The sequence below is a fragment of the Sinocyclocheilus grahami genome, unplaced genomic scaffold (assembly GCF_001515645.1).
Source record: "Sinocyclocheilus grahami isolate Dianchi unplaced genomic scaffold, SAMN03320097.WGS_v1.1 scaffold809.1, whole genome shotgun sequence".
In the NCBI taxonomy this organism is placed as follows: domain Eukaryota; kingdom Metazoa; phylum Chordata; class Actinopteri; order Cypriniformes; family Cyprinidae; genus Sinocyclocheilus; species Sinocyclocheilus grahami.
The window spans coordinates 716,229-734,138 of NW_015505988.1; the positions used below are offsets into that span (position 1 = coordinate 716,229).

A 17,910-nucleotide genomic window follows, 5' to 3' on the forward strand; every position below is an offset into this window, starting at 1 on the left:
GTCAGACTCGAGTCAAGTCATGTGACTCGAGTCCCCCACCTCTGTGTTTTGGACCTCACTTATTTTCACTGTATGGTCAAAAAAAAAGATAATATCTTCCCATGTGTTCCACAGAAGCAAGAACATCACACAGCTTTGAAATGACATGAGGGCAAGTTTCAAACCAAAAGTAGTGATTGTACTGTGAGATCACATGACCAGATGAATACTAGTCACTTGATCTTAGTAACCTTACTATTATCATGGAAAGCTGGAATGAATATATATATATATATATATATATATATATATATATATATAATTACAATTCCACCCAGTCTTTAGCCAAGCCATTGAACAATCATATGAAGAACAACTCACAGGTATGCAGTTAGCATTGATGTAGTCTGAACAGGGGTCATCCTCCAAGTAAGACAGTCTTACCCGCGTTGAGTCGTCTGTAGTTAATCAGTAAGGAGGTTGAGGGAGCAGAGGGAATAAACTACAAGTAGTCCTTGTTTAATTTGACCACACAAATAAAAGGTTTATTAATTATATATATATATATATATATATATATATATATATATATATATATATATATATATATATATATATATATATATATACTATATAATATATAACTTTTTAATAAAAAATTGTTACAAAAAGAAAAATAAAAAATTACAAGTTTAGATTCAAGCTGCTTTGCATTTGAAAAAGACCCCAAAGCACCACTTAGCATCCCAAACCAGTACTAACTATACTAGTATAAGTAGTAGTCTAGTATACCTTGAGATGTAAATATATAATACTTGTATTTTACTTACAGTATCATTTGTCTTTACTTACAGGGCAGTATATTGTTGTAGCGATTTTTGCTTCGGTTCCCAGGTAGACGTGCAGCATTCTGAGTTTGGGTCCGTCCCACGTCCTTTAGGCCCTTTTCAACATTGGGTAAATGTTGATGCAATAATCAATAATGCATTCAGATGATAAAGTTCAGCTTATTTGCTGATAAATGTTTATTTAGATTAAAGTGGAAGGATGTCTTGACTAGGCTATCAAGTCTACTATTCTGTTACTGCTTTGATACTTAGATATTTAGTGTTTGATTTTGTTATATGCAGTGTATTACCTCAAACTCTTCAGATAGAAGGTAACTGCAATCAGCTTGAAGTTTAGCAAGATGAGACTCAAACTGGGCTGCTTGGACTGGGCTAGTGCATAATAGTGAACATTCTAAATCAATAACATTCATGCGTATAATAATAATGTTAAAGGGGGTCATATGATGCGATTTAAAATTTTCCTTTCTCTTTGGAGTGTTATAAGCTCTTGGTGCATAAAGAAGATCTGTAAAGTTGCAAAGACTAAAGTCTCAAATCCAAAGAGATATTCTTTATAAAAGTTAGGAGTCAGCCACGCCTACCTAAAACGGCTCGTTCTAACACGCCCCCACATATCTACGTCTCGATGTGGGAAGATTTACATAACGCTGCCCAAAGAAAGAAGGCGTAACTTTTATTCTCATTGTAGTATTGTTGTTGACTCCGCCATGTCGTGAAGGCGCTGTGTATTTCGTTGTGAAAGTGAAACTACTTTGTTTGGTCTTCCAAAAGAGGACGATATGGCTTCATCATGTCTGGAGCTGAACCGTGCTGGTTGCTGAGAAAATACAACAACTTTGCGCTGTGGATCACCAGATCGGCTTTCACCGTGGACGAAGCGGATTCCAGCCCGGGGTCGTCACATGTGGTTGCCGCAAGCCCTCCGGACCCTCCTTCGCCTAATCCGCCGGTCGCGCCGTTCTCAAGCCCACCGCCTCTGCTCACTCTAGCCCTCCGGCCGTTCCTCACTCTAGCCCCCAGCCTCTGCTCACTCTAGGCCGCCGCCGCTCACTCTAGGCCACCGTGTGTGACGCTGTGTTTTGTTGTGAAAGCGAAACTACTTTGTTTGGCCTTCCAAAAATGGACACGAATAGAAATCAGTGGTTAAGTTGTATTTGCAACACTGCTCCAGAAAACTTCAACCCAAATATTCAGATGTGTGCAGCGCATTTTATGGAGGACTGTTTCCTGATCCTGGTAGAGTAGACTACAATGCCGGCTGTTCTGACTCCCAGGCTGTAAGTAAGTTTTTTTTATATTTAAAGAGTTTTTACATTTTTTATATTTAAAGCTAGTTTTTTGGGCAGTGTAGAGTAGAGCTTGTTGTTTGTCATTTCTCCGATCACAAATGCAGACATGGTTTTATGTTTATGCGGCGCAATGCAACGCGACACGTAAAAAGACAGTATAAGTCATTATAATCCATAATTATGTCTCCACTGGATGCAACGAATGCCTCGTTTATAATGGGTTTTCGTGTTTTTGAATCATCGCTCCGGCCTGACAGGGCATCATCACAGTATGGTAGGGGCGTAATATTCCCGTCACACGCTTGACGTATTCGGCCAATCATAACGCACTGGATAGCTGGCCAATCACAGCACACCTTGCTTTTCAGAACGATGATCTTTGTAAAAATCGACGCGTTTCAGAAAGGCGGGTCATAGAGGAGAAACAATAATGTACAGTATGTGTAAAATAATGTGGGGTTTTTTTACCTTAAACCGCATAAACACATTTCATTACTCCAAATACACAAAATAATGTTCTTTTTAGCAACATCATATTTACCCCTTTAAAAATAAATGCTGCAATTGTCATTTATGAACAAACTTGCTTTTGAGGAGTTTAGCCTCAAAATATGCTAAACATATTAAGTCGTACAAAATATGATTTATAAATATCATTATTTATTTTTCTCTCATTAAAATAAAGAGAATTTAAGTATTTTGGTACCTTCTTATGCCTGAGCACATCTGTGAGGTAGGCAGCGCCTTCCACATGCACATTTTCATCACTGGACTTTCCTGCACGGCTCTTGAAGAACAGACACAAATAAACATCAGCACAGTAACAAACATTGTGTGTTAATAAAAGTGTTTGTGTGTACTCACATTTTGTGAGCCCTCTTTCTGTAAATGAGTAAGGCAGTCAGAGCGAGCATCATGGCGACTAGAAACGTAGCAGCGGTGATTCCTCCTGTGAGGCCATTTCGTGGTGCTGAATGACAAAAACATGAGAAATTACACTACTTAATAAAAAATAGGTTGGAGTCATGGCACAGTGGTATTGCACATGGGGAACTGGTTTGAATCTGACCTGTGTCATGTTCTCATCTCAACAATCCTAAACTCAACTGTCCTGCTGATTCATAACACTAAAAAAACATCAGTGTCTTACCTGATTGAGTTAATAATGGGAGGGAAAGGTAAGTGTTGGTGTAAAGGGGATGCGCACATTCTTTGTTCTCTTCATCAAACAACTGAGTGAAGGCACGGACACTTAATCTGAGACAGTAAAGTAAGAATATTTAGAATTACACATCTTAAACCTGATTTGAAAATTATTTCAGTTAAAAATAAAAAGTGTCCTCATTTACTCATATTCATATCACTCCAAACATTCACATTAATATCATATTTTAATGCTGTATTATTTTAGCGTAATCACTTTTTGGTCATTTTTAGAGCTTGACAGAACCCATCAACATTCCCTGTCACTGTACAAAAAAGAACACCAAGAACATTATTCTAAACATCTCCTTTGATGTTCCACAGACGAATGAACGTCAATCAGGTTTTGAATAATATGAGAGTGAATAAATAATGACAGTTTAGGTATGATATTCACTAGCATTTTTTTAAATACTTATGATCAATTTTGTTATGCTGCAGCATACAATTTTTATATATAAATATGAAGACAATCTTCTTTTTAATAAAACACACTGACATTGAGATGGATGAACGTTTTGAATAATATGAGAGTGAATAAATAATGACAGTTTAGGTATGATATTCACTAGCATTTTTTTTAAATACTTATGATCAATTTTGTTATGCTGCAGCATACAATTTTTATATATAAATATGAAGACAATCTTCTTTTTAATAAAACACACTGACATTGAGATGGATGAACATTACAAACTTCAATGTAAGGTAATACAACAAATATTACATAAATCTATTCAATAGTACCGATATGAGGTTCTGGGTCTGAGCGGCCCATCACAGAAATGCGTTCCATGTTGGATAGATTCTGGATCCCATTTGCAAGCTCCCCCTAGACGTTTCATCCCTGCTCCGAGGTTTATCTCAAAAACACGGATCTTGCTGTCAGATCCCTTGGCACACAGGCTATGAAAGTAGCCGGTCTGGTATGCTTTGATGGAGCGGTTTTGTCTGTAGTCTAGATAAGATGGCAAAGGATGTCTTTGCTCTGGGAGGATATTATCAACATCTGTAAATGAAATGAAACAAGACTGGATTCAGTTTTACAGAGTTAAAGGCTTCGTTCACCCAAAAATGAAAATTCTGTCATTAATTACTCACCCTCATGTCGTTTCAAACCCGTAAGTCCTTCGTTCATCTTCGGAACACAAATTAAGATATTTTTGATGTAATCTGAGAGCTGTCTGACCCTGCATAGACAGCAATACAACTGAAATGTTCCCAAGTCCAGAGACGTAGCAAGGAGATCTGTAAAATAATCCATGTCACATCAGGGGTTCAACCATAATTTTACGAAGCTACGAGAATATTTTTTGTATGCAAAAAAACAACAAAAAACGACTTTATTCAACAATTCGTCTCCTCCGCATCACCCTGTAGCGCCATTTTGGAGAATATCAGCTGGACGTTAACAACGTATGCTGTTCTGTGTCAGCTGCGTCACACCAGATCTGTTTCCTATGTTGTTGTGATTTGATCTGAACGAAAACAGCGTATCCGTGTGACGCAGCTAACACAGAACGGCATACGCTGTTTACGTCCAGCTGATATTCTCCAAAATGGCGCTACAGGGTGGACAAATTGTTGAATAAAGTTGTTGTTTTTTTCTTTTGCGCACAAAAAGTATTCTCGTAGCTTCGTATAATTACGGTTGAACCCCTGATGTCACATGGATTATTTTACCAATCTCCTTGCTACGTCTCTGGACTTGGGAACATTTCTGTTGCGTTGCCGTCTATGCAGGGTCAGACAGCTCTCAGATTCCATCAAAAATATCTTATAGTAATATATGACAGAATTAACATTTTTGGGTGAACTATCCCCCAAATAGCAATAATATTGGCATAAATGCTGCTAAACTCAGTTGAAGAAACTGAGATTAAAAATGATTGGTACCGTTTGACTCAGTGACAATTACTGTGAAGAAACGAATAGCTCCATTAGCATCACTGAACCAGCTGCAGTTGAACTTAAACAGGATGGTGAAATGGTTGATGATCGTGGACTGCTCACTGACCCGTACTGTCACCGGTGGAACAGGGGGCCCTGAAAAACAAATATGGACCTCTTGAGATGCTGTCGTAGCATTTCGGCAACTTAGGTATATCTAAATTATATATTAGTAGAATTCTTTATATAATTAGTCAGTTAAAAGCTGAAATACACTTCACAACTTCACGAAATATGGAACAGATTTTAAAACACTTGCCATAATACACCTGCTTACTTTGTAAATGGTTAAAGAGAAACACTGGGCATCATACACTAAACGACTGAAGATAACACAGTACTAGACTTTTTTAAATTGTTCCAAAAGCAGCAAACTCACAAAGAAAAGTGTGCCTTGTTGCTAGGAAATGCATGACAAATGAAAACAATATGCATTCTAAAATTCTATCAAACTATCAAACATGATTGACAGCCTTCGAATCGACTGAAAATCTGGGCAGAAATCCGTGCAAAAGTCATATATCATATTCCAGCCTTACCTATGTAATGCTTTCATTAAAATTTTGTATTCTAGAAAAAGTTGTTTTATTTTCATGGAGTGGGTCACTCCTCATAATGGCTGCCATGTTGAGATCACATTATGCAGTGATGTAGAGCAACAAAGTGACCATAAGTCATTCATTTTCAGTGAGAGTTGGTGATTTCAAGAAGAAAGAGCAAGCTCACTTACTGTCGATCATAGTGATAACGCTGGTTTTTGTGGTTGGACTCTGCTTGTCTCCAGACATCACTGTGATATAGATGGTGTAGTTTCTAAAGGGTTCCAGCCTGTCAAAATGCTGCGAGAGAGCATCATGTCCCAGTGTGTAGGTGTACACTGGCATCCTGGACCCTTGTTTGCAGCATTCCACAACATAAGAGTCGTAATCAGACTCTGGGTGTGCCCAGGAGCAGGAGACAGAGGTGGAGCTCAGGGGAAAACAGTGGATGTTTTGAGTTGGATGTGGAGCTATAGAGAAAAGGAGTCTCTTATGAACACTTTTGTGAGTAAATATTCCCCAAAGTCATTCTCCAAAACCTTCACCCTCTCTGCTCCTCCCTAGTGGAATGAGCTGCCAACCTCCAACTGAACTGCAGAGAACATCACATCTTTCAAGAAGCACCTAAAGACACCCTTCTAATGCAAGCCTTTAACCACTCCACACACTTAAACCAATGGTCTTGCTTGTAAGTCACTTTGGATAAAAGTTATTTGCTTGTCATGTTTGTGTATCTAAAACCACAATCCAGAACTCACACACACTTTTCCGTAATTTTCTTCATTATGAACTGAATAAGAAAGCAGAAACAGCTAGTGTCCTTCAAAACCCAGGATAGAATGCTTTCAATTCATGCCCACATTTTGCTTAAATTGGTCCCAATTTTATACATATTTTTATCGACACTCAAACCTCCCATATACTATGGCTGGAAGTTGATCCAGAGTGTGTACATTATCTTAGTTACCAAACTACTACATATTCCAGAAGAGCTGGGATGGGAATGATTCATTGTGATTTGACACTTGTTTTCTTCAGCAAAAACACTCAATCAGATTCATTATTTGCTTCATTCGGTTACTCTTTTTTGTTGGATACATCATTACACCAGCAAGTGGTGACCAGTGAGTGTTTTCAAGTGAGTGAGTTTTCATAATACGGATAATTTGAACTAAACCATTTGAGCAAATACAGACATTTTTCTTAGGCCTCAAAACAGTTCATTTGGAATTGACTCGCTGAAATGATTCTGAAAAACTGGAATCAAGCCGGTTCCAAAAATTCTGCAATTAAGGAGCCATATACAAAACAAAACCCACAAGTTTTTAGATTTTACTATTCTATCATGGTTAGATTTTAGTGTTTTTTCATCGCGTTAATCACATACTTCAATACTTAATAATTCTTTTCATTTGTTTAAATACTGTAGGATGTAAAACTGGCCACAAGTGACTTTTAGCAATCCTGGTGTGATCTCAAGTGGTCGGTGAATCTGTACTCACGGACTCTGATTGTGTGGTAAACAGGACTGCTGTAGGTCACAGGACCATGTTTCGTCCCACTGACAGTCAGAAGGCTGATATTATAGAGCCGCCCTGGACAAAGTCCTTCCAGTGTACGCCAAGTGGGATGAAGAACAGAAACATGAAGTGTGTCCTGAGGAAACCATGTCACTTCAAAATCATCATAGTCTCCTGAAACTGGGACATGCCACTTTATCTCCACTGAGCCGGTAGAACTGCTGACAGACACCGATGATGGCGGTGCAGGAACTGTGGCGATATAATAGGAGTAATTTAGCTTTCAGAACTGTAGTGCATTGGTTTTAGCAAAATGTCCAAGCTGTGCTTTAGCTGCTGAGTTTCAAAAAGATTCATTGATATGACTTGGACACTATATTTCAAGTCTTTTCAGCTTGTATGATGCTTTGAATAAGGAAAAGATCCAAATTTTACACTACAGTCATTATCCACTGAAAGTGAATCACAGAAGAAAAGCTGAGAGCTGCAGCATGGAAAAAGATTTTCAGCACAGGCATACTGTTGCATACTGCAAACTGTTTCAAATATAGAAACATTTGAAATGAAATTGGCCCATCACTATGGCATTAGATCAGTTATAATGTGAAACATAACTTCAGGGCTTTATGATTTGCAGCAGCACTGACCTGTACGCCCTACTGCAGTCGTAGTGTTGGTCAGATCTTCACTCCAGCTCTGAAGGGTAACAGAATAAAGCCGACCAGCAACCAGCCCATGGAAGACCACCTGTGTGCTCTCTGGACCCAACCGCTGTTCAAAGCCATCTACAGTGACTGAATATCCAGTAAGTCCTCCAGGACCACGCATCCAGCTCAGAAGAAGACTGTCCATTTGACCCTGATTCTCAGCATGGAGTTTTATTACAGAGGCAGGAGCTGTAAAAAACAAACAAGACTTTAAACAAAAAACAAAGATAAAGATTTTTTATTTTAAATAAGAGAAATTAGAAAGAGTAAAAGTCAAAAGTTACCTTAAATTAGGAGGTCAGGCCTAAAATTTAAACAAAAGTGAGAAAAATGCCACAGGCTTTCACTGTTCATCTAAATTTTTATATACTATACAGTAATATCAAATTAAATTCTACACCTATTCTAGTTTTGTAAATTGGTAGCTTTAGAAGTGTATGTTGTTGTATATTGTGAATTTCAGTATAGTTTTATTCAGTTTTTGTTCATAAATCATTTTTAGTTTGTTTGTACCTTCGGAAAATGAGAACATTTGAGCAGTTAGATATTTTACATGCCAATCAGACAGCCATTTATTGTTTAATAGCACAGAATACGGAAAATCGTGTTTCGTACATCGTACTTCGACCTCCTAGCACTGTTTGAAACTATGAAAACTAAAGTCATCCTATGTAATTTTGTTCAGTTTTTATACATATTCTAGCACACTTTTTTTTTTTACTCTTTTGCAAACTCCTATTACTGTTACGTTTTACTTTAGTCAGATATATTTTACTTCTAATTTTAGTTTTTGTAATAATTTTTTACAATAATATCTTTGATATATACTTATTTGGTTTCTAACTAATCAAATATGAAGGGAAACTAAACCTGCCATCATAAAGGTCAAACTGCTCCTAAAAATCAAATCCAGGGAGCAAGTATTGGTTGTTAAAGGGGTCATATGATGTTGCTAAAAAGAACATTATTTGGTGTATTTGGTGTATTTTCCACATACTGTACATTATTGTTTCTCCTCTATGCCCGCCTTTCTGAAACGTGTCGATTTTTACAAAGCTCATCGGTCTGAAAAGCGAGGGAGCAACAATAAAGTTACGCCTTCTTTCTTTGCGTGAACATTTGGGCGGCGTTATGCAAATCTTCCCACATTGTGACGTAGACATGTGGGGGCGTGTTTAAACGAGGCGTTTTAGGGGGGCGTGGATGAGTCTTAACTTTTATAAAGAATATCTCTTTGGGTTTGAGACTTTAGTCTTTGCAACTTTAGGGAGCTTATCTATGCATGAACAGCTTGTAACACTCCAAAGAGAAAGGAAAAATTGAAATCGCATCATATGACCTTTAATAAATAAATTTTCTGAAGAGTGACGGGATATTTTTAGCGATAGCAGGTAACTCTTGTGAAGCATTTTAACTAGGAAATATTACATATAGAGCAGAGCTTCAGTTTTCACCTGTACGTGCCCATATAGATGACTGACTACTCAGCTTCCCACTCCTGCTGATGATCATCATCTTATACAGCGTCCCCGGCAGCAGGTGTGTGAAGGACCAGCCCAGAGAATCTTCTCCCAGTGTCCTGTGGGACTGTATTTGCTCAACCTGATCGTACAGATACAGATCAAGCCTGTCCACCCATCCCTCCGGTGCAGCCCAGCAGAACGAAAGTTCAGTGCTCATGTTGGAGCATATGTATAGCCCGGTCACTGCTGCTGGACCTGAGGAGATTAGGACATCAGGTCTTGTAAAATTGCCATTACGTGATTCTGGGAAAGACTTGGAATCTTTTTTTTCCATTAACTTGGTTGGAAAATCTCTGGAATTCTGCAGAATTTATCTATTTGAAGTAAAATGTGTTAAACAGAGCTCAAAGTACTCTTAATGCTAGATAGTAAGATGTGTTATAATGTAGATAAAATATAACTGATTTTTTTTACTTTATTTTAAATGTATTTAGACTATATATATATATATATATATATATATATATATATATATATATATATACAGTATATATTTATATAAATCTTCCATTTACTGGTTACTGGTCATAAAATGAAAATTATTTTTGGCTTATTGGTCTAAGAATTTTAATGTATTGTGGGGTTTGGTTTTATACATGTGGAATTAACTGGATGACTTAAAAAAAATCAAAACTCAAAATACATGTATGAGATTCAGTCGTGTGGTGAACTGATGACATAATGTAAATACACATTGAAAAACATGCTACAAGATATGTGTCTTACATGTTTGTCCGTCGGCAGTGATGTCCTTGCTTTTGGCAGTGCCACTGAGTGTCTGAATGTGTGCTGTGTACCACCTTCCTGGAGTTAAATTTTTAAACAGGTGGTGGTTGTTAGTAACGGAGAAGTGTACAGAAGCGCTGGCGATAACTTGGTCACTCTCATCTAGTAACTGTAGACTGTATCCATCACAAACACCCACAGCTGCCGTCCAGCTCACTAACAGATTGTGTGTGCTGAGTTCATTATCTACCCGCAGGTTGGTGACTGTGGAGGGGTCTGAAACACACATAAGCACACATTAGACTACACTTTCTGGTTTCAAACACTTCTTGTCTCCCTGAGACAACATTATTGTATTAATCAAATTCATGTAGTATCATATTTCCACTAGAAGATCTAGTTCTGACATGTAAATACAGTTAATATGTGTATTTCACACCTGTTCTGCCACTAGTTGTACTGTTATTCGTCTGCGTTCCACTGACCGACTGCACAGTTACTGAGTACATTTGACCAGGTACCAGGTTGTGAAATTCTGTCTGTGTGATGTGTTTAGGAACATGTCTGATGTCCAGGACATGTGTCTCATGAAACAGATACACTGAGCAAAAGTCCAAGTCTCCATCACCAGAGGACCAAGAGGCTCTGAGACTGCTGTCTGTGGTGCCAGCACTGAGACGAACACTCCGAACCTGACTGGGTACTGGGTTGGCAAAATGGGAAAAAAGGCACAAACTGTGATGATGATAATGATACATTTGGATTCAAATCCTTTAATTCAACACATAATCAGTATTAAATCTGTTCAAATTTAGCGCAAGGGATTTACTTTTTTTTTTTTTTTATAATACTGTACCTCATAAACCACTGCTTGATGCAATGCTACAATAGTTAGCTTCATTATAAAACGTATTATAATTATAGGGGAATTTCACAAAAATATGTCCAGGTTGCTTTTTGCTGTAAAGCAGATCTAAAAGACTATTATCATTATTCACAATGTTATTATGGTTATTTCTTATTCAAGAATATATATATATACAGTATATATATACATGATTATTATTATATGTACATGAACAATAAAAAGTAAAACCTTACAGTACCTGTGTGGCCCTCAAAGATCTCTGCACGCTGGTATGACCCGCTGTGAGTAGACAGCACGATCTTGTAAAGCCGACCTGGTGTGAGCGTGGAGAACATGTGTTCCCTAACCGTACTGCTCAGATTCACAGCTGGTGACACCTGTGTGTCATTGAAGAGAATCTGAACCTCATAGTTATCGACATCTCCTGGTGCAGATGCCCAGTTCACTCTCAGAAAACTGGTTCCATACTCTGTTAGGGACAAATTACCCACAGCACCCGGAACTGAAAAACACAAGGGTGAAATAAGATTGTTTATTGTAGTCCACTGATTACATCTTTACTCCTACTAGAAAGTAGAAAGAAAATAAATAAATGCATACATACATACATACATACATACATACATGGGTCAAAGATCAGATTCACAGCTGGTGACACCTGTGTGTCATTGAAGAGAATCTGAACCTCATAGTTATCGACATCTCCTGGTGCAGATGCCCAGTTCACTCTCAGAAAACTGGTTCCATACTCTGTTAGGGACAAATTACCCACAGCACCCGGAACTGAAAAACACAAGGGTGAAATAAGATTGTTTATTGTAGTCCACTGATTACATCTTTACTCCTACTAGAAAGTAGAAAGAAAATAAATAAATGCATACATACATACATACATACATACATACATACATACATACATACATACATACATACATACATACATACATACATACATACATACATACATACATACATACATACATACATACATACAAAAGAAAATAAATAAATGCATACATACATACATACATACATACATGGGTCAAAGACGTTAAGATGTCGGCATCAAAAGAAATGTACAAGTGATTTTATGTCCACAGAAAGCACATTAAATGTAAGTAAAGTACAAAGTGTGTCATGTCATGATTATGTAGGTGTCATGTCATGATTATGAAGGTGTCATGTCAGTCTTATGCACACCCCTTCAAGTAAAGTGTAACCAATAGGGTCAAGTAATTTATATATTCGTTTGGCCTTTTATTTATTTATTTATTGTTTGTTTGTTTGCATCTTTCAGAGTCTCAATATACTCCGATGGGAACGTCTTTGTGCTCTGTCATTGTGAGTCGAACAGTAAGCAGGCGTTTAGGATAAATGTGCGTTACATTACAAGAGGTGACACACATGATCTATGTCGCCTTTATTTATACAGCCCTTTATACAAAGCAGCTTTACAGGGATTAATTTAAAAAAATATATTCAAAGATGCAAACAGAGACCAATTCTGCTGTAAAGCAGCTACTGTAAATAAATAAATAAATAAATAAAAACAATAGTGTCATTGTTTAGCTGAGGTTAGCTCAGAAGTGAAGTGAAGTGAAGAAGAAGTGACTTCACTTCACTACTTCTTTCAGGGGCAAAGCTTATCGATATCGGGTTCTTCCATTCGGCCTAACCTTGACACACCACGCATTGACGAAGTGCATGGATGCAGCACTGGCTCCTTTGCGACTCCAGGGCATCCGTGTACTCCGCTATATCGATGACTGGCTAATTCTAGCTCATCCTAAGGAAATGTTGGCTCAGCATTGAGATGTTGTTCTCGCCCACATGAGATGCTTGGGGTTAAGGCTGAACTCTAAGAAGAATGTGCTTTTTCCACTACAGAGAACCACTTTTCTAGGGTGGATATAGGACTCGACTTTTATGCAGGCATGTCAGTCTCCTGCTCGTATTCAGTTGGTTCTCTCAGCATTAGGCTAGATCAGGCTAGCCCAAGCTGTCACTATGAAATAGTTCCAAAGACTGTTGGGACTCTTGGCAGCTGCGTCCAAAGTGATTCCTGCTGTACATGAGACAGTGGTGGATCAAGACCAAGGAGTTTTCCCCAAGGGGCAACCCATTTCACATCATTGGGGTTATATGCACAGATGCCTTTGTTCCCTAGTGATGTAGAAGAAAACTTGGTTCTTGTTGGTTGATTGTTGAGACTATTCTTAATTCTAGAGCTATCTCCATGAGGAAAAGAGTACGCTTTGAAATTGAGACTCTTCACTTTGTGGTGCAGAGAACACCAGTTGGACCCAGTTAGCTGCCTGATTGATTCAGTGCAGGAGTTCCTTCAGGATCGCTTTTCTGCTGAGATATTGCAGGCCCTGTCTGTTGCCTCTTCCTGCCTTGAGTTTGCTCCTGGCATGCTAAAAGCTCTTCTTCACTCTAGACTGGGTAATGTGCCTAAGGTGCCTACCAATGCTCTATTATTTTGCAGACGTTTTGACCTCCTCCCTTTCAGACAGGTGGATCAAGAGGAGCTCAACTTGCTTTGCCCGTTTAAGGCCGCATGTCCACCAAAGCGTTTTTAGCCAGCTGAAAACTCCAGGCGCTCTGCTGAAAACTCCCAGCTGTGAGCACTTGAGAACACAGCAGTTTTTTCAGTTGAGACGCTATCGGAATATCCGCTGAAGTAATATGGCAGATGCATCGCGAATGAAATGTTTCTCCAAACTTTATTTTTTATAACAATAATATGGTAGTCCGGCAATTCTATCTGGTAAAGACATAAATACTCTGAGACAAGCAATTTTAACTTCTCCATTGTTGTTCAGATCAGTCGTAGTACAAGCAGGGTGTGACAGTTGATTGGTATTAGTCCCACCCCTCCTTCACTGTGATTGGTCAGCTGACTCAAAAGTGACAGTGATGAGCGCTGCGTTTTATCCAAAGTTGAACATTCTTCAATTCTCAAGTAATGCCAGCGTGAAAAAGATGCTCAGCGTTGAAAAATAATTGAAAAAATACGCTAGCCTAGGAAAAAAAAACCGCTTTGGTGGACACGGGGCCTAAGGCAATTAATTCTTACGTCCACCACTCTTCTCAGTGGTTTAAATTGGACCAGCTGTTGGTCTGCTTTAGTTCACCCAGATGGGGAATCTCAGCATCAAAGCAAAGAAAAAGCTAGCGGATTGTAAAGACTATCTTTGTGGCTTACGAGGCACGTGGTCTTCCTTTGCCTCGTAAGAGCCCACTCTACGAGAAGTATGGCTGCCTCTAAGGCATTGTTATTAGGCTTTCCCTTCACAAGGTTTGTGATATGGCCTCTCCACACACCTTCATCAGATTTTATAGACTGGATATTCAGTGGGTATAGAAAAGAATCACCCCCCTTTAAAACAGTCACATTTTGTTGCTTTGCAGCCTGAAATGAAGACGGATACAGTCTTAGTTTTTGTTTTATCCATCTGTATTTACTCGGTGCAACTTATAACATCCAAGTGAAAATTCTCGCGTGTGTTTTCGTGACAAAACGTGGTTTGTGGATCGTGTAGAGTCGTTGGGTGACAGAGTTGTTGTCAGCTTGTGTAGTGTGTGACCTTCTGTTGCAGATCATTTATGTAGTGTCGCGTAGTGTGAACTCCACAATGACTTCAAGACAGATAGCAATCTGCCGACGTTTTAAAGGGGTCAGTTGCTAAAAATAACATTATGTTGTGTATTTGGTGTAATGCAATGTGTTTATGCGGATTAAGGTAAAAAAACCACATTATTTTCCACATAATGTACATTATTGTTGCTCCTCTATGCCCCGCCTTTCTGAAACGCGTCGATTTTTACAAAGCTCATTGTTCTGAAAAGCAAGGTGTACGCTGATTGGCCAGCTATCAAGTGCATTGTGATTGGCCGAATACCTCAAGCGTGTGACGGAAATGTTACGCCCCTCACATACTGTGATGCCGTCTCCCGGCACGGCGAGACAAAACCAATAAAACCCAAACAAGGCATTTGTTGCATCCAGTGGGGACATAATTACTGATTATAATGACTTATACTGTGTTTTTACGCATTGCGTTGCGTATCGCGCAGTGTAAACATAAATCCAGCCTTTGAGCACAGACTGAAATACAAACAGAATGTATTTCCTCAGTGACCACCACAGATCAGCTCTAGGCATGACGAAGCGGATATCGTCCTCTTTTGGAAGGCCAAACAAAGTAGTTTCGCTTTCACAACTAAACACACAGCATCTCCACAACATGGCGCCGGCGGCAACAATACTACAGCGAGAATAAAAGTTACGCTTTCTTTCTTTGCGTGAACATTTGGGCGGTGTTATGCAAATCTTCCCACACAGAGATGTAGACATGTGGGGGCGTGTTTAAACGAGGCGTTTTAGGAGGGCGTGGACAAGTCTTTTATAAAGAAAATCTCTTTGGATTTGAGGCTTTAGTCTTTGCAACTTTACAGATCTTCTTTATGCACCAAGAGAGCTTGTAACACTCCAAAGAGAAAGGAAAAATTGAAATCGCATCATATGACCCCTTTAAGTCATGTAGTGTGAACTAGGCTTAAATTGCACTGAGTAAATACTACAGCTGGATATAAAACAAAAATTGTGTCCTGCATTCTTTTCTATACTCATTGTTGAGTCCATGCCATCATCTCAAGCTCTTGCTACTTAAGCTTTGTGCTCAATATGAATCTGGACGCTGTCACCTTGCCATACTTCCGGCATGCCTGAGAGCTTCGCACTTCAGACAATCAGAAGCTGAAGCTCTTTAGTCCGGATATCCTTTAATATCCTTCTGAATTACACTGTCATCCATAACGGGATGATGTCTCACCAATGACGTTAACCAATGACAAAGCTATGATTTATCACTATATCAAAGCGTACGTATCACATTAAAGGTCAAATTAATTAATGTGATACATCAAAAACCTTTAAGTATAATTTGATACCGATTCCAAATTTAAGTGGCGTTCACACTGACAGTGATTTGCAGTGTCTTAATATTATTTTTTTTAATGAGAGATTGCGAAAACATCAGTGCCTGCCCCTGATAATGGGAAAAACAGATGCTAAAACATGATGTCACTCACATGTTCGGCCATGTATAGAGACAGTCGAGTTGTACTGGCCACTCCAGGTGCTGATGGTCACAGTGTAGAGACATCCTGGAATCAGATCATTGAACTCACATTCACTTTGTGTCCTATTGAGCTTCTGACTTTGAAGACGTGTGCTGTTATACTCGATCGCCACTTCATAAAAGTCATAATCCCCAGATGCGTGATTCCAGTAAACCTTTAGAAAGTCATCTCTGGCTGAGTGGATGGAGGCGGGGTTCTGGACGGTGGATGGCTCTGAAAGAAGAAATAGTGCAATTTTAATATTCTCAAATTATTGTGAATATAATGTAACAATAAAAACAACACATGAGGGGGAAAAAGACTGATAAATAAGCTTTATGGAAACCTCCCAAAAACATTAAACTTGTCAAGGGCCCTAAAATAAAATAGTTGACAAGACAATTAATGCCCTTTCAGTTATTAGTAGCCTAGTGTAAACATAATATTGAAATGTGGAACAAAATATATATTAGTTGAATTATAAAAGTATATTTGTAAAGTACAACTCTAAGTATCTGGGGAGAACAAAATGTAATTGATTCATTTAATTATTGTAATCACGATTTAATGAAAAACATTGTGATGGGAAAAAGTGTCACAAGTTTTTGTTTTGATTTTGCTTTGAAATTTCTGTAATTTAAAAACTGTAAGGACAATGCTACTATTATTGCTTACGCGTTCTCTCCTGTACAAGTGTTTGGTTCCTGTAACTGCCGCTGTGTGTGGTAATGGAGATGGTGTACAGTCGGCCAGAAACCAGACTCCTGAACACAGACTCTGCGGTTGCTTTAGACGCAGTGAGTGTGTGTACAATCTTCTCCTGGTCCTTTAGCATCACCATGTAATAGTCCACATCTCCTTCTGCTGCCTTCCACAACACATTCAGAAAATCTGGACCACTGTTAGTGACGGTTATGTCAGAAACAGCAGCGGGCACTAAAAAAAAACACAGAGAGAAGGATACAGTACAGCCAGAATAATAATAATAATAAAGTGATCAATAGGTTAGTCAAATAAAGGTGCTCGCTGCCGTTTGAAATGCTTAAACTTCTCAAAATTTATTTTCTTTTTCATTCAGACAGATCAATGCTTTTTTAAAGAGTGTTAAACTTTTAGAGAAATCAACTTACAATTGGCTTACTTATAGCTAACACTGTGTATTAAATTGGAATATGAAAAAAATATTGTAACATAAAAAAAATTATACATTACATGTTTAATCAATAAAAGGCTCTGGCTTAATGTGTACACATAGTGTATCTAGCTGTTGTAGAATGTGTAACTATCCTCCATTGTTTGGGCAACTTCACAAGAGTTCATTAAACACTGGCTGAAAATAGAAAGAGCATTTCAGCCCGACAGGATGTGTTTAATATGACCTGCTCGTTTTATGCAGAGCTTCCTGAAATTCCATAAATCCCATTTGTATTGAACTGCAAATTGTTTTGCAGTTCTGTCATGATTTTAATCTGTGGGACAATAGTTACGGGGAAATATCTATATTATATGTGTATTACATGATCTGAAATACACATATAACATATATAAACAAAATATAAGAAAATGTGTTTTTGGCATATGGATTAATATATAGTTCAGTCATGAAACTCTAGATGGCGCATTCTGAC

At 38.3% G+C, this 17,910-nt stretch overlaps 1 protein-coding gene across 1 annotated transcript in view; it reads right to left on the bottom strand.

Annotated features, from left to right (window-relative positions):
* Positions 1 to 17,910, bottom strand: part of LOC107562139 (receptor-type tyrosine-protein phosphatase beta-like) — a 37,116-nt gene that overhangs the window by 5,754 nt on the left and 13,452 nt on the right. The window contains exons 8-24 of the mRNA XM_016246716.1: positions 16,958 to 17,218; positions 16,253 to 16,516; positions 11,394 to 11,657; positions 10,727 to 10,990; positions 10,288 to 10,563; positions 9,493 to 9,756; positions 7,979 to 8,227; positions 7,314 to 7,583; positions 6,003 to 6,281; positions 5,219 to 5,368; positions 4,070 to 4,331; positions 3,270 to 3,376; positions 2,984 to 3,089; positions 2,826 to 2,906; positions 1,118 to 1,199; positions 832 to 922; positions 361 to 437 (exon numbers count right to left, since the gene is read on the bottom strand). Coding sequence (XP_016102202.1) covers positions 361 to 437; positions 832 to 922; positions 1,118 to 1,199; positions 2,826 to 2,906; positions 2,984 to 3,089; positions 3,270 to 3,376; positions 4,070 to 4,331; positions 5,219 to 5,368; positions 6,003 to 6,281; positions 7,314 to 7,583; positions 7,979 to 8,227; positions 9,493 to 9,756; positions 10,288 to 10,563; positions 10,727 to 10,990; positions 11,394 to 11,657; positions 16,253 to 16,516; positions 16,958 to 17,218 — 3,347 coding nt within the window. The remainder of the gene's footprint in view (positions 1 to 360; positions 438 to 831; positions 923 to 1,117; positions 1,200 to 2,825; positions 2,907 to 2,983; positions 3,090 to 3,269; positions 3,377 to 4,069; positions 4,332 to 5,218; positions 5,369 to 6,002; positions 6,282 to 7,313; positions 7,584 to 7,978; positions 8,228 to 9,492; positions 9,757 to 10,287; positions 10,564 to 10,726; positions 10,991 to 11,393; positions 11,658 to 16,252; positions 16,517 to 16,957; positions 17,219 to 17,910) is intronic.